This window comes from Platichthys flesus, chromosome 8, assembly GCF_949316205.1.
Source record: "Platichthys flesus chromosome 8, fPlaFle2.1, whole genome shotgun sequence".
In the NCBI taxonomy this organism is placed as follows: domain Eukaryota; kingdom Metazoa; phylum Chordata; class Actinopteri; order Pleuronectiformes; family Pleuronectidae; genus Platichthys; species Platichthys flesus.
Genome location: NC_084952.1, coordinates 11,330,735 through 11,347,969, shown reverse-complemented (window position 1 = coordinate 11,347,969; position 17,235 = coordinate 11,330,735). Strand labels below are relative to the sequence as shown.

The window sequence follows — 17,235 nt, the reverse complement described above, 5'->3', positions numbered from 1 at the left end:
ACAAAGGGACAAAACGATATCAGACGCCAAAAATGTCTGATATTAAAAAACCACCAACAAATGAAAAGCAAACTACAGTTGCAAAATTCCACTACAAAGTCAGAAATCCTGTGTCTATGTCCGTTGTAGAAAAGTAATTCTTGCAATGTTGCTCATTGTGTGTTTTTCAGTTGACCCGTTTTTAATTTTCTTTTCATTGGTGAATAGAGGAAGCAGAATCTTGAAGCAAATCCTGATATTCACGTGTACAAAAAATGTGGTGACTACGTTACATCTGAATAAAAGAAGAGACTTCATGCTGGCTAAATATGCGCCTATTTTGAAACCATTTAACAAACATAATTATTTTCATATACCACAAAACTGCTTATTATGGTAGTTGATCCTCTATAGAAAATACACAGCAACAAGTACTTGATGTAAATTTTGTCTTACCTTGTCTTTGTTTGGTAAAGTCTGAGTCCTGCCATAAGTGTCTCCTCCGTTAATACTGATTAGTTCTGCATCTGCAGGCGGAAACTGTGCGGGGAAAACCACTACGTCACTCTTGAGCGTGTCTGAGCTGAAGCAGACGTCATACTGCTGAGTAGCTTTAGAGTAAGACCAGCTCCCGTCAGGGTGGGTGGTAATCATTGGGGCGCTGTACCTGCTGAAGCTGCTGTCTGTCCTGTGGCATTTGACAGCTATTAAAGTGATGAGGCTCAGCAGAAAGATGACTGACACCGACACGATGCCGATCAGCAGATACAGGTTTAAATCAGAGAAGCCATCGTCCTTTGTGGGCACATGTCTGAACTGGGTCTGGATGTCAGCTGTGCTCTCCACCACCACCACATCTATAGACACCGTAGCTGACAGGGAGGGTTCTCCGTTATCAGAAACCAGCACCACCAAGGGGTGAGTTTTTAAGTCATTGTCACTCATTCTCCTCTTAGTCCTGATTTCCCCGGTGCTGGTTCCAATCCGGAAGAGGTTGTTTCCTTTGGGCTCAGAGAGGTGATAAGAAAGCAGCGCGTTGTATCCAGAGTCTGCGTCTACAGCCCTGATCTTTGCCACAAAGTATCCCGCTTCAGCAGAATAGGGGATGCTCTCACTGTTAACGGAGCTGTGCTCAGCATATGGAGAAAGAACCGAAGGACTGTTGTCATTCTCATCCAGGATAAAAACGTTCACAGTCACGTTGCTGCTGAGCGGAGGAACCCCAGAGTCTGTGGCCTGGACTTTTAGCTGAAACGTTTTCAACTCCTCGAAGTTAAAAGCCTGCAGACTGATTATATCTCCTGTCTCTGAGTTGATATTCACCATTGCAGATAATGGTAACGTGTCAGCGTTACTTTGTAAAAATGAAAATCTCATCTGACCATTCTGATCGATGTCGTCATCAAATGCGGACACTGTTTTTATAACTGCTCCTACTGGACTGTTTTCTCTCACATACACATTGATGGTAGATTCTGTGAATACAGGTCTGTTATCATTTACATCTGTGACGTGTACAGTAATAACACTTGTACTGGAGAGAGGTGGGTTCCCCTCGTCAGTAGCGGTGATGCTGATATTGTATTGAGATGCGCTCTCTCTGTCAAGAGGACCGTCCACCACCAGCGAGTAGTAATTCATATAATTCGACTCAAGCTTGAAAGGGACGTTATTTGAAATTTTACAGTTCACGATCCCATTTTTACCTCCGTCTTTATCAAGTACTGAAACAAGAGCAATAGCTGTGCCAATGGACGCGTCCTCTTTCACGGTGTTTAACAGTGACGTCACGGAAATTTCCGGCGCATTGTCATTAACGTCTAAGACTTCAATCAATAATTTGGCATGTGACGTGAGGGGAGGTGTAGCTCCGTCACTGGCCTGAACTCTAATCTCAAAAGCGTTGTTCTCTTCAAAGTCAATATTCTTTTTATTTGTGACCATCCCTGTTTTTTCATCGACAGAAAACAGATTCGTGTGTTTTCCTTGACCTGCTTTACTGAATGAGTATAATACTTGTCCGTTATGACCCGCATCCAAATCAGTAGCATTCAATGTGATAATTGATGTTCCTATCTTAACATTTTCAAACACTTTGGCTTTGTACAGAGTTTGACTGAATACCGGAGCGTTGTCATTACTATCCAAGACATTTATTGTAATGACCATCGTTCCTGATTTGGCAGGAGTTCCTCCATCAATCGCAGTCAGCGTGAGTCGAATCACAGACTGTTTTTCTCGGTCTAAAACTTTCTGAAGCACTAATTCGGTAGATACACTGTCCCCTTTATGTGTATCGAGAGAAAAATGTTCATTTTGACTAAGCTTGTACGTATTTACTGTGTTTTTACCGACGTCCGCATCCTCAGCAGTATTAAGGGGAAATTTAGCCCCGGTGGCTGTGCTCTCCGAAATATCTACTACCTGTGACGTACCGATAAATGATGCTGAATTGTCGTTAACATCCAAGATTGTAACATCAATCCGGTACAGTTTTAATGGATTATTAATAACCGCTTCTACACTGAGTGAACATTTAGCTTCGTCGCCGCAGAGTTCCTCCCGATCTATTCTCTCATTAACGTAGAGGACACCAGTCTTTAGATTTACCTCGAAATATTTCCTCTTTGATCCAGAAACGATCTGAAACATGCGGGACTCCAAATCCTGGACGTTGATGTTCAGATCTTTAGCGATATTCCCGACAACAGTCCCCACATTCACCTCCTCTGAGACGGAGTAAGAGAGCTGCCCTGACACCGGCTCCCAGAAACAATCCAGCAGCATGAACAGCAGATATATCCACACAGAGCCCGTTCTGCTCGGTAAATGCATAATTCCTCACGTCGGGAAGGAGCATGCAGGCCAATCTGAATAATACGTTACAAAAACGATGATACAAGGGTCAGCGAAGAAATAATCCAAGCAACGATGTCGGCATTTTCCCGAAAAAAAGACACGACCGTTCTTTGTCGTCCGACCTCTCTTTGTAACAAAGCCCACATCATCCGCTGAATCTAGGCGGAGCCCTAACACATTACATGGCAAGTCCAAATGTGATGGTCTGCAGTGTCTCCATGTGGACACTTGTGTAAACTGCATGATGTATTGACAATAATAACACCGGGCGATATTAAACTTCCTAATATCTACTTATATACATGCGAGTGAAAACATGAAAATGATCAAATAATTTAACACGGACGTTGAATTACTGATGTCTAAATCATCAATTTAAATTGAAGAATTTCTATAACAGTTGGTTTTAAGAAAATGACTGAATCTCAAGAAATATCTCACAGTAATAAAAAGCAAGTTAAACGGATAAATTAACTGAACCTTTGATTCTTGAGTACACCAGAGACTGGACATGGTAAACAAACATAGTTTTCTTTAAGGTACATAGTGGCAACTGCAGCATACAGTTTCAAAATTGTCATCAACGAAACTCATCAACATATTAAATGAAAATGTGCAATTAAAAAACTTTTTGTTTTGCATTATGCTCTGGCAACAGGAAGCGAGTTTTAAAATGTTTGCGTTCAGCACCATGGATAGCGACCAAGAGACAGAACAAAATCAGACTCCAAAAATGTCTGAAATTAAAAACCACCAACAAATGAAAAGCAAACTACAGTTGCAAAATTACACTACAAAGTCAGCAACCCTGTATTTTTTTCCGTTGTACAAAATGGATTCTAGCAATGTTGCACATAGTGTGTTTTTTTATTTGAACCGTTTTTAATTTTCCATTCACTTGTGAATAGATCGAAGTAGAATCTTGAAGCAAATCATGATCATTCATGTATATAAGAAAAATCTGCTGACTAAGTTTCATCCGAATTACAAAAGAGACTTCAAGTTGGCTAAAATGCGCCGGTTTTGAAACCACATAACATACCTTATTATTTTCAGATACCACAAAACTGCTTATTATGGTAATTGATCCTCGATAGAAAATACACAGCAGCAAGTACTTGATGTAAATTTTGTCTTACCTTGTCTTTGTTTGGTAAAGTCTGAGTCCTGCCGTAAGTGTCTCCTCCGTTAATACTGATCAGTTCCGCATCTGCAGGCGGAAACTGTGCGGGGAAAACCACCACGTCACTCTTGAGCGTGTCTGAGCTGAAGCAGACGTCATACTGCTGAGTAGCATTAGAGTAAGACCAGCTCCCATCAGGGTGGGTGGTGATCATTGGGGCGCTGTACCTGCTGAAGCTGCTGTCTGTCCTGTGGCATTTGACAGCTATTAAAGTGATGAGGCTCAGCAGAAAGATGACTGACACCGACACGATGCCGATCAGCAGATACAGGTTTAAATCAGAGAAGCCATCGTCCTTTGTGGGCACATGTCTGAACTGAGTCTGGATGTCAGCTGTGCTCTCGACCACCACCACATCTATAGACACAGTAGCTGACAGGGAGGGTTCTCCGTTATCAGAAACCACCACCACCAAGGGGTGAGTTTTCAGGTCATTGTCACTCATTCTCCTCTTAGTCCTGATTTCCCCGGTGCTGGTTCCAATCCGGAAGAGGTTGGTTCCTTTTGGCTCAGAGAGGTGATACGAAAGCAGTGCGTTGTATCCAGAGTCTGCGTCTACAGCCCTGATCTTTGCCACAAAGTATCCCGCTTCAGCAGAATAGGGGATGCTCTCACTGTTAACGGAGCCGTGCTCAGAATATGGAGAAAGAACCGAAGGACTGTTGTCATTCTCATCCAGGATAAAAACGTTCACAGTCACGTTGCTGCTGAGCGGAGGAGCACCAGAGTCTGTGGCCTGGACTTTAAACTGAAACGTTTTCAACTCCTCAAAGTTAAAGGACTGCAGACTGATTATATCCCCTGTCTCTGAGTTGATATTCACCATTGCAGATAATGGTAACGTGTCAGTGTTACTTTGTAAAAATGAAAATCTCATCTGACCATTCTGATCGAAGTCGTCATCAAATGCGGACACTGTTTTTATAACTGCTCCTACTGGACTGTTTTCTCGCACATATACATTTATGGTAGATACTGTGAATACAGGTCTGTTATCATTTACATCTGAGACGTGTACAGTAATTACACTTGTACTGGAGAGAGGTGGGTTCCCCTCGTCAGTAGCGGTGATGCTGATATTGTATTGAAATGCGCTCTCTCTGTCAAGAGGACCGTCCACCACCAGCGAGTAGTAATTCTTATAATTCGACTCAAGTTTGAAAGGGACGTTATTTGAAATTTTACATTTCACGATCCCATTTTTACCTCCGTCTTTATCAAGTACTGAAACAAGAGCAATAGCTGTGCCGATGGACGCGTCCTCTTTCACGGTGTTTAACAGTGACGTCACTGAAATTTCAGGAGCATTGTCATTAACGTCTAAGACTTCAATCAATAATTTTACATGTGATGTCATCGGAGACGAAGCTCCATCACTTGCTTGTACTCTTATCTCAAAAGCGTTGTTCTCTTCAAAGTCGATATTCTTTTTATTTGTTACAGTCCCTGTTTTTTCATCAATGGAAAACAGATCAGTTTGTTTTCCTCGACCTATGTCACTAAATGAATATGACACGTGTCCATTTGGGCCCGTATCTAAATCCGTTGCGTTCAGTGTTATTATGGAGGTGCCTATTCTCACATTTTCATGAACGCTGGCTTTATAAAGTTTTTGATTGAATATGGGAGCGTTATCATTAATGTCCAACACATTCACTATAACTATGATGCTGCCTGATTTAGCAGGAGTTCCTCCATCTATCGCAGTCAGCGTGAGTCGAACCACAGACTGTTTTTCTCGATCTAAAGCTTTCTGAAGCACTAATTCCGTAGTTACAGTTTCTCCTTTATATGTGTCAAGGGAGAAATGTTCGTTTTGACTAAGCTTGTAATTCTTAACATTATTTTTACCGACGTCTGGGTCGTGAGCAGGATGGAGGGGGAATTTAGCCCCTGCCGCGGTGTTCTCAGTAATATTGATTATCTGTGACGTGCTGAGAAATGATGGTGAATTATCATTCACGTCAAAGATTGCAACTTCAATCCGGTACAGTTTTAATGGATTATTAATAACCGCTTCTACACTGAGTGAACATTTAGCTTCGTCGCCGCAGAGTTCCTCCCGATCTATTCTCTCATTAACGTAGAGGACACCAGTCTTTAGATTTACCTCGAAATAGTTCCTCTTTGATCCAGAAACGATCTGAAACATGCGGGACTCCAAATCCTGGACGTTGATGTTCAGATCTTTAGCGATATTCCCGACCACAGTCCCCACATTCACCTCCTCTGAGACGGAGTAAGAGAGCTGCCCGGACACTGGCTCCCAGTAACAATCCAGCAACACGAACAGCAGATATATCCACACAGAGCCCGTTCTGCTCGGTAAATGCATAATTCCACACGTCGGGAAGGAGAATGCAGGCCAATCTGAATAATACGTTAAAAAACTATGATCCCACGGTCAGCGAAGAAATAATCCAAGCAACGATGTCGGCATTTTCCCAACCAAAAGACACGACCGTTCTTTGTCGTCCGACCTCTCTTTGTAACAAAGCCCACATCATCCGCTGAATCTAGGCGGAGCCCTAAGACATTAAATAGCAAATCCAAATGTGATGGTCTGCAGTGTCTCCATGTGGACACTTGTGTAAACTGCATGATGTATTAACAATAATAACACTGGGCATAATTAAACTTCCTAATTTCTCCTTATATACATGCGAGTGAAAACATGAAAATTATCAAATAATTTAACACGGACGTTTGAATTACTGATGTCTAAATCATCAATTTAAACTGAAGTATTTCTATAACAGTCGGTTATACAGAAATATATCACAGTACTTACAGCAAATTAAACGGATAAATGAACTGAACCTTTGATTCTTGAATATTATAGAGACTGGACATTGTAAACAAACATAGTTTTCTTTAAGGTACATGGTGACAACTGCAGCATACCGTTTCATAATTATCATCAACGAATTGCGTAAGCATATTCAATGAGAATGTGCAAATAAAAAACTTTTTGTTATGCATTACGCTCTGGCAACAGGAAGCAAGTTTTAAAAGTTGCGTTCAGCACCTCGGATATCGACCAAAAGACAGAACAAAATCAGACGCCAAAAATTTCTGAAATTACAATGAAAAGCTAACTACAGTTGCAAAATTAAACTACGAAGTAAGCGACCCTGTATTATTGTCCTTTGTAGAATAGGGGTCTCTGATATTTTGCTCATTGTGTATATTTTAATTTGCCCCTTTCTTCTTTTTCATTTCAATGGTAAATAAATTGTTTCATAATTGTGAAGTAAAATCCGGAAGCAAATCATGATATTCTAAAATTGAGACTTCATGCTGGCTTAATATGCACCAGTTTTTAAGCCACATAACAATTATTTTCATATACAACAAAACTGCTTTTCATGTTAATTGATCCTCGATAGAAAATACACAGCAACAAGTACTTCATGTAACTATTGTCTTACCTTGTCTTTGTTTGGTAAAGTCTGAGTCCTGCCATAAGTGTCTCCTCCGTTAATACTGATCAGTTCCGCATCTGCAGGCGGAAACTGTGCGGGGAAAACGACTACGTCACTCTTGAGCGTGTCTGAGCTGAAGCAGACGTCATACTGCTGAGTAGCTTTAGAGTAAGACCAGCTCCCGTCAGGGTGGGTGGTGATCATTGGGGCGCTGTACCTGCTGAAGCTGCTGTCTGTCCTGTGGCATTTGACTGCTATTAAAGTGATGAGGCTCAGCAGAAAGATGACTGACACCGACACGATGCCGATCAGCAGGTACAGGTTTAAATCAGAGAAGCCATCGTCCTTTGTGGGCACATGTCTAAACTGGGTCTGGATGTCAGCTGTGCTCTCGACCACCACCACATCTATGGACACAGTAGCTGAGAGGGAGGGTTCTCCGTTATCAGAAACCAGCACCACCAAGGGGTGAGTTTTCAAGTCATTGTCACTCATTCTCCTCTTAGTCCTGATTTCCCCGGTGCTGGTTCCGATCCGGAAGAGGTTGTTTCCTTTGGGCTCAGAGAGGTGATAAGAAAGCAGCGCGTTGTATCCAGAGTCTGCGTCTACAGCCCTGATCTTTGCCACAAAGTATCCCGCTTCAGCAGAATAGGGGATGCTCTCACTGTTTACGGAGCTGTGCTCAGAATATGGAGAAAGAACCGCAGGACTGTTGTCATTCTCATCAAGGATAAAAACGTTCACAGTCACGTTGCTGCTGAGTGGAGGAACACCAGAGTCTGTGGCCTGAACTTTAAACTGAAACGTTTTAATCTCCTCGAAGTTAAACGACTTCAGACTGATTATATCTCCTGTCTCTGAGTTGATATTCACCATTGCAGATAATGGTAACGTGTCAACGTTACTTTTCAAAAATGAATAGCTCACTTGGCCATTTTGATTAATATCAACATCATTTGCAGTCACAGTCTTGATAATTGCTCCTACTGGACTGTTCTCTTTCACATAAACATTAACAAGTGGCTCTGAGAAGCGAGGTGGATTATCATTAACATCAGACACATGAACAATAAGTATGTTGGTGCTGGAGAGAGGAGGAGTCCCTTCATCAGTTGCTATGATAGTAACATTGTAGTGAGCCCGAGATTCTCTATCAACAAGACCATTAACTACCAATGAGTAATAATTTTTATAATTGGTTTCCAGTTTAAAGGGGACATCGCTTGAAATCACAGCTTTAACTGCCCCGTTTTTGCCACCATCTTTATCCAGGACAGAAACAAGTGCAATAGCAGTACCTACTTCAGCGTCCTCCTTCACTGTGTCAACTAATGACGTCACAGTGATCTCAGGAGCGTTGTCGTTCAGATCCACTACTTCTACTAGCACTTTACAATGAGCTGACATCGGGGGCTGGCCTTTGTCACTAGCTTGTGCATGAATCTCAAACGCAGGATTTTCCTCATAGTCAATCTTCCCTTTGACTGAAATCACACCGGTGTTACTGTCTATTTGAAATAAATCTAGAACGTGATCCTGACCTTTTTTCCTCAAAGAATATTCCACTTCACTATTTATACCATCATCTGCATCTGTCGCATTCAGAACAATCACTTTAGATCCTGATGGAACATTTTCACATATTTGAATTTTGTATAATGGTTTGCTGAAAACGGGGGGATTGTCGTTATTGTCTAAAACGGTGATAATAATTTGTGATGTCCCTGACTTTGGTGGGTGTCCTCCGTCTACAGCAGTGAGTGTGAGTTTTATAACAGAGTCATGCTCGCGGTCTAAAGCTTTTTGCAGCACTAGCTCCGTAGACACGCTATCTCCTCTTTTGTGAATGTCCAAAGAAAAATAGTCATTATTACTGAGCTTGTACGTGTTTACACTGTTCTTACCGACATCTAAATCCGATGCCTCTATCAGCCCAAATTTGATTCCTGGCAAAGTGCTTTCCGCAATATTAAGTGACTGAGAATTATCCGAGAAATGTGGCGCATTATCATTTATATCAAGCACATTTATTTCCAAACGATACAGCTTCAGCGGATTGTTGATCACGGCCTCTACATTGACGGTGCATTGCGTAGCTTTCGCACAAAGCTCCTCGCGGTCTATTCTCTCATTGACGTAAAGAAACCCCGTTTTTAGATTCACGTCGAAATATTTTTTCTTAGATCCATGAACGATCTGAAAAATACGAGACTCCAACTCTTGCACGTTGAGATTTAGGTCCTTAGCAAGATTTCCAACAGACGTCCCCGGGTTTGCCTCCTCTAAGATGGAATACGAGAGCTGCCCAGACGCCGCTTCCCAGCAACAATTCAGCAGCACGGTGATAAAGTAAATCCCCCAAATGTTCCATCCGCTTGAGAAATGCATAATTATATCCAACAAAAAATATCCATAAATGCCAGTCCATCTACTCCCGTCAACAGCTCTCAGTAAAAGCCAGTCGGATAGGGAGTATCATCTCTCTCGCCGTGCGTCTCTTTGTAACAAAGCCCAGAGAAACCCAATCACCCTCGTCAATTTCTGGGAGGAGTCGTGTGCGCCAGCAAATCTAAAACCGCTTTCAGATGTCCTGGTCTCCGGTGTCCCCTAGTGGGGATTTGTAATAACTGCACTCAACATCTCTCAGTATCACAGAAATTATTTGCAATTTGTGCAAACAAATCAATTTCAAATAAACAATTTTGACCCCCATGTAAAACAATCAAAACGGAAATTGACACTGTACTCGCTCCCATTTAAATTTGTGATGTCATTATTAATTAAAAAAAAATAACTATAAAGATCTGAATAGATTTTCAATGACAATATATATTACTATTTGAAATTATCGGACATATTGTCCTGTTGCACTCTGCAGACAGCGAATAACACACTCTGGTGCTTATTTCAGAACCATGGACAGCGACATACACTTTCTGTATCTCGTCAGAGTTTAATGAACTCAATATACTGTTACGTGTCGGCTCATTGTATACTTCAACACAAATCCAAAGCTTGGACAAATTTCAAGAAGTATTGTCACCTGAGAAAATGAAAATCAACAGGACATGGTTTACGCCATAGCTTTCGTGAAACTCACACAGACTGAACTACTGCTTTTGAAACAATTTCTCTTACCTTCTCTTTGGTGGGTAAAGTCTGGGTCCTGTTATATGTGTCTCCTCCGTTTATACTGATCAGTTCTGCATCTGCAGGCGGAAACGGTGTGGGGAAAACCACTACGTCACTCTTGAGCGTGTCTGAGCTGAAGCAGACGTCATACTGCTGAGTAGCGTTCGAGTAAGACCAGCTCCCGTCAGGGTGGGTGGTGATCATTGGGGCACTGTACCTGCTGAAGCTGCTGTCTGTCTTGTGGCATTTGACAGCTATTAAAGTGATGAGGCTCAGCAGAAAGATGACTGACACCGACGCGATGCCGATCAGCAGATACAGATTTATGTCAGAGAAGCCATCGTCCTTTGTGGGCACATGTCTGAACTGAGTCTGGATGTCAGCTGTGTTCTCAACCACCACCACATCTATAGACACAGTAGCTGACAGGGAGGGTTCTCCGTTATCAGAAACCAGCACCACCAAGGGGTGAGTTTTCTGGTCATTGTCACTCATTCTCCTCTTAGTCCTGATTTCCCCGGTGCTGGTTCCGATCCGGAAGAGGTTGTTTCCTTTGGGCTCAGAGAGGTGATAAGAAAGCAGCGCGTTGTATCCAGAGTCTGCGTCTACAGCCCTGATCTTTGCCACAAAGTATCCGGCTTCAGCAGAATAGGGGATGCTCTCACTGTTTACGGAGCCATGCTCAGAATATGGCGAAAGAACCGAAGGACTGTTGTCATTCTCATCCAGGATAAAAACGTTCACAGTAACGTTGCTGCTGAGCGGAGGAACACCAGAGTCTGTGGCTTGAGCTTTAAACTGAAACGTTTTCAACTCCTCGAAGTTAAATGACTGCAGACTGATTATATCTCCTGTCTCTGAGTTGATGTTCACCATTGCAGATAATGGTAACGTGTTACTGTTACTTTTCAAAAATGAATAGCTCACTTGGCCATTTTGATTAATATCAGCATCAGTTGCAGTCACAGTCTTGATAATTGCTCCTACTGGACTGTTCTCTTTCACATAAACATTAACCAGTGGCTTTGAGAAGCGAGGTGGATTATCATTAACATCAGATACATGAACAATAACTATGTTGGTGCTGGAGAGAGGTGGAGTCCCCTCATCAGTTGCTATGATAGTAACATTGTAGTGAGCCTGAGATTCTCTGTCAATCAGATCACTAACAACTAAAGAGTAATAATTTTTATAATTGGTTTCCAGTTTAAAGGGCACATTGTTTGAAATCACAGCTTTAACTGCCCCGTTTTTGCCACCATCTTTATCCAGGACAGAAACAAGTGCAATAGCAGTACCTACTTCAGCGTCCTCCTTCACTGTGTTTAGTAGTGACGTCACAGTGATCTCAGGAGCGTTGTCGTTCAGATCTACCACTTCTACCAGCACCTTACAATCTGCAGACATCGGGGGCTGGCCTTTGTCACTGGCTTGTGCATGAATCTCAAACACAGGGTTGTCCTCATAGTCGATTTCACCGTTCACTAAAATTGCACCTGTTCTTGAGTCTATTTTAAATACATCAAGAACCTGTTCCTGACCTTTACTTCTAAAAGAATATTGAATTTCAGCATTCAAGCCGTCATCTGCGTCTGATGCATTTAAAACTATAACAGTTGTACCTATTGGTAAATTCTCATAAATGCGTGCTTTGTATAAAGAGTTACTGAAAGTAGGAGCATTATCGTTATTGTCTAAAACATTTATAATAATCAAGGATGTCCCTGACTTGGGTGGGTTTCCTCCGTCAACTGCGGTCACGGTGAGTTTTATTGCAGGCTGTGTCTCTCGGTCTAAAGCTTTCTGAAGCACAAGCTTAGCAGACACGCCGTCTCCTCCCTTGAGAGTCTCTAAATAGAAATATTCATTTGGACTCAGCTTATATGTGCTCACGCTGTTCTTACCAACATCGAGATCTGACGCCCCGATAAATCCAAATTTCCCTCCCGGCACTGTACTTTCTGCGATGTTTAGCGACTGCAAATCCTCAGAGAAACGTGGTGCGTTGTCATTAATATCGAGCACATTTATCTCCAAACGATACAGCTTCAGCGGATTGTTGATCACGGCCTCTACATTGACGGTGCATTTTGTAGCCTTCGCACAAAGCTCCTCGCGGTCTATTCTCTCATTGACGTAAAGAACACCCGTTTTTAGATTTAAGTCAAAATATTTTCTCTTCGATCCACTGACAATCTGAAACATACGCACTTCCAAGTCATGGACATTGAGGTTTAGATCTTTTGCGAGATTTCCCACTGAAGTCCCCGGGTTTACCTCCTCTGACACGGAGTAAGAGAGCTGCCCGGACACCGTATCCCAGCAACAATCCAGGAGAACAACGACTATATAAATCCCGACTGAGTTGCGTGTCCTCCGCGACGACATGTTCTTATCCAAAGTGAACAGACCATATGGATTCCAGTCTCCAAAATCCCGCTTGAAAATTCAGAACAATATCCTTCTTTGTATGAAACACTGACTACACGATGGCTACACAGTCTACTCGTGAACTGCGACTCTGTGTAACAAAGCCCTGAGAAACATCCTCCTCCTCATCATCTGATACTGGGAGGAGCCTCAAGCAACAAAGACGGAGATAAAAATGTGATGGTCTGCAATGTCCTCATGTGGTCATGTGAAATAACTACACTTACAACAAAACACAGAAACAATCTACATACTTCTGCACTAAGTATAAGTCATGAATCACAAAAATACGCTTGATTCCCTTATTAATGCCACGTATTTATAGACAACTTGTAATATAAAAGTATATACAAGTGAATGCAAATAAGGAATACAACATTTTTGTTTTGTTCTCTAAATCCACAAATTAAAGATTGATTTATTTGAAGAGCATACGACTGGTACACATCATGCATTAATAAATATAAAGAACTGCAAGATATGTCAGGTGAATATAGATGATTACACCCGCATAAAAAGTGTTGCCATCTTTTTACCGCAAAAACCACACACACTGTGGTGAGGAGTTCAGCACCATGGACAACGACACAAATATATTACAGTTTCTCATAATAATTACTCAAAGTTGCATTGTTTTTAACTTCACAGTTATCGTTGCCTTGGCCTATATACTACAACATAACGCACACAGCACATTAAGAAATGTAACCATAAATCGATACATCGTTGTGAATTGTCTTCATATTAAACAGCAGCATGTTCTCAACCACAACCCTCGAGAATAACAACTTAAGATTACACTTTCACTGTTCACTCACCTTCTCCTTGGTGGGTAAAGTCTGAGTCCTGCCATACGTGTCTCCTCCATTAATACTGATCAGCTCCGCATCTGCTGGCGGAAACTGTGCGGGGAAAACCACTACGTCACTCTTGAGCGTGTCTGAGCTGAAGCAGACGTCATACTGCTGAGTAGCGTTTGAGTAAGACCAGCTCCCGTCAGGGTGGGTGGTGATCATTGGGGCGCTGTACCTGCTGAAGCTACTGTCTGTCCTGTGGCATTTTACAGCTATTAAAGTGATGAGGCTCAGCAGAAAGATGACTGACACCGACACGATGCCGATCAGCAGATACAGGTTTAAATCAGAGAAGCCATCGTCCTTTGTGGGCACATGTCTGAACTGAGTCTGGATGTCAGCTGTGTTCTCAACCACCACCACATCTATAGACACAGTAGCTGACAGTGAGGGTTCTCCGTTATCAGAAACCAGCACCACCAAGGGGTGAGTTTTCAAGTCATTGTCACTCATTCTCCTCTTAGTCCTGATTTCCCCGGTGCTGGTTCCGATCCGGAAGAGGTTGTTTCCTTTGGGCTCAGAGAGGTGATAAGAAAGCAGCGCGTTGTATCCAGAGTCTGCGTCTACAGCTCTGATCTTTGCCACAAAGTATCCCGCTTCAGCAGAATAGGGGATGCTCTCACTGTTAACGGAGCCGTGCTCAGAATATGGAGAAAGAACCGAAGGACTGTTGTCATTCTCATCCAGGATAAAAACGTTCACAGTCACGTTGCTGCTGAGCGGAGGAACACCAGAGTCTGTGGCCTGAACTTTAAACTGAAACGTTTTCAACTCCTCGAAGTTAAACGACTGCAGACTGATTATATCTCCTGTCTCCGAGTTGATGTTCACCATTGTAGATAACGGTAGTGGGTTACTGTTACTTTGTAAAAACGAGTAGCTCACCTGACTGTTCTGGTCAATATCCGCATCAGTAGCAGTCACCTTTTTAATAACTGCTCCCACTGGACTGTTCTCGTTCACGTAGACATTAATCAGCGGCTCTGGGAACAGCGGTGCGTTGTCGTTCACGTCGGAAACTCGTATAGAAACTACACTGGTGCTGGAGAGAGGCGGGTCTCCTGAGTCTGTGGCCACGATGGTGACGTTGTATCTAGTGACGGTCTCCCTGTCAAGGGGTCCGGCAACCAACAGAGAATAATAGTTTTTGTAGTTTGTCTCGAGTTTGAGTGGCACCTCGTTTTTAATCTGGATTTTCACTTCACCGTTTTTCCCTCCATCTCTATCGAGGACTGACACCAGCGCCACCACGGTGCCGACACCGGCGTCCTCCTTCACTGTGTTGTGCAGTGACGTCACAGTGATGTCAGGAGCGTTGTCGTTCAGGTCCACCACTTCTACCAGCACCTTGCAGTGAGCCGACATGGGAGGCTGGCCTTTGTCACTTGCCTCCACGCGTATCTCAAACGCCTTTCTCTCCTCAAAGTCTATATTGCCTTTTACCCCAATGACACCAGTATGACTGTCAATTTCAAATATATCAAGCACGCGATCTTGATCTTTGCTTCTCAGCGAATACACAATCTCCCCGTTCAGGCCGTCATCTGCGTCCTTGGCGTTCACAGCGACTACTGTTGTACCCACAGGCGTGTTTTCGGGGATTCTTGTCTTATACAACGTTTCACTGAATATCGGAATGTTATCATTAATATCTAAAACATTAATAATAAGTTGTGAGGTGCCGGTTTTCGGAGGGTTCCCACCATCTATCGCCGTCAGCGTCATGGTGATGACAGGCTGTTTCTCTCGGTCTAACGCTCTCTGCAGCACTAACTCAGCAGACCCACGATCCCCTGCTTTGTGCACGGCCAGCGAGAAATGCTCATTCTGGCTCAATTTGTAAGTGCTGACGCCGTTCCTCCCCACATCTGCATCACTTGCTTCAGATAATGCGAATTTCACTCCTGGTAACGTGCTCTCTGCGATATACAAATTCTGTAAATTGGTTGTAAACATTGGGGCGTTGTCATTTACATCTAAAATGTCTAAGTCAATATGATAAAGCTTCAGAGGGTTATTAATTACAGCCTCCACACTTACTGAGCATTTCAGTTCCTCTGCACAGAGATCCTCTCGGTCTATTCTCTCACTGACGTAAAGGACACCAGTCTTTAGATTTACCTCGAAATATTTCCTTTTTGATCCAGAAACAATCTGGAACATGCGGGATTCCAACTCTTGTGAATTAAGGTTTAGATCCTTTGCGATATTTCCAACCGGACTCCCCGGGTTCAGCTCCTCTGAGACGGAATAGGAGAGCTGCCCAGACACCGTTTGCCAATTACAATCCAGAAGAAAAAGACACAGATAAATCCCCAAATAGCTCCATTGGCAAGGCAAAGGCATAATTCGGCTCAGTATTGTCAATGCACTATATGGAAGATATCAGCTGAGGTGAGCTTCTTAAGTGGTTGGAAAATCCAGCGTATGTTCCACCGTCCTCTGCCTCTTTATAACAAAGACTGAAGAAACATTCCTATTGCCTGAAAACAGGAGGGGCTTAGTAGTATCAGAGAGTAGCGCTGTCACTGATGGATCAACACTGACGCCACGTGGTGAAAGAGGTGAAATGCAGATAATAATGAAACTATAATATGTTGCCTCCAAAGCAGCCAATTGCTTTGGTTTAAACTCTATGCGCCTTTGAATAATTAAACAGAGAGCTAGAATTTATTTTCAGCACCATGGACAGCACATTACGTTCCTGATGTGTTGTGACCCTGTTAAGATTCAAACTCCCTCTCTATATATATTTATTTTTCTCTTTTCCTCCCTCTTTTTTCTCCATCTGTAAGCATCTCCATCTCACTCTCTCTTTCCGTCTTTCTCAGTCTATCTGTCTGCATCTCTCTCTATCTTGGTGTCTCTCTATCTGTTTGCATCTCTTTTCTCTTTCCCTCTCTCTCTCACACTCACACTCTCTCTCTCTCTCTTGCTCTCTCTCTCTCTCTCTCTAGATATCTGACTCTCTCTCCCTGTCTGTTTGCATTTCTTCCTATCTCGCTGTCTGTCTTTCGGACTGCATCTCTTTTTCTGTGTCTGTCTCTCTCTCTCTAGGTATCTGTCTCGCGCTCCCTCTCTGTCTGAATTTCTCTCTATCACACTGTATCTCTTTCTATTTCATCTCCTTTTCTGTCTTTCTCTCTCTCTCCCTCTGTGTCTGTCCCTCTCTATCTGATAACATCTCAATCTTGTTGTCTCTCTCTCTCTCTCTCTCTCTCGCTCGCTCTCTCTCTCTCTCTCTAACTGTCTTTATCTCTAGATCTGTCTCTCTTTTGCTCACTCTCTGTCTGAATCTCTATCTACTTCTCTGTCTCTATGATAACCTGTAAGTAAGTCATTCCTAGTAGTCTAGACTTTAATCTTCAATTCA

General features: G+C 42.7%; 5 protein-coding genes across 6 annotated transcripts in view; all 5 read right to left on the bottom strand.

The window, feature by feature from the left end:
- The window catches only part of LOC133959189 (protocadherin alpha-C2-like), a 107,883-nt gene that overhangs the window by 63,995 nt on the left and 26,653 nt on the right, over positions 1-17,235 (bottom strand). Inside the window, exon 1 of one of the 2 annotated variants that reach the window (XM_062394286.1) lies at positions 10,585-12,986. The exons of the other annotated variant lie outside the window; for it this stretch is intronic. Within the exon in view, the coding sequence (XP_062250270.1) occupies positions 10,585-12,966 (2,382 nt within the window). The 5' untranslated portion in view covers positions 12,967-12,986. Of the gene's footprint in view, positions 1-10,584; positions 12,987-17,235 lie in introns of those variants that run through there. 2 annotated transcript variants of the gene reach the window in all.
- Positions 388-2,814, bottom strand: LOC133959110 (protocadherin alpha-4-like). The gene has a single exon (XM_062394211.1). It carries the CDS (start codon positions 2,812-2,814, stop codon positions 388-390), a length of 2,427 nt encoding a protein of 808 aa, XP_062250195.1.
- On the bottom strand, positions 3,891-6,356 carry LOC133959109 (protocadherin alpha-8-like). Its single transcript, XM_062394210.1, has one exon. The coding sequence runs from the start codon at positions 6,354-6,356 to the stop codon at positions 3,891-3,893; it is 2,466 nt and encodes an 821-aa protein (XP_062250194.1).
- LOC133959108 (protocadherin alpha-8-like) lies at positions 7,441-9,850 on the bottom strand. Its single transcript, XM_062394209.1, has one exon. It carries the CDS (start codon positions 9,832-9,834, stop codon positions 7,441-7,443), a length of 2,394 nt encoding a protein of 797 aa, XP_062250193.1. The 5' UTR covers positions 9,835-9,850.
- LOC133959107 (protocadherin alpha-8-like) lies at positions 13,812-16,505 on the bottom strand. Its single transcript, XM_062394208.1, has one exon. It carries the CDS (start codon positions 16,206-16,208, stop codon positions 13,812-13,814), a length of 2,397 nt encoding a protein of 798 aa, XP_062250192.1. The 5' UTR covers positions 16,209-16,505.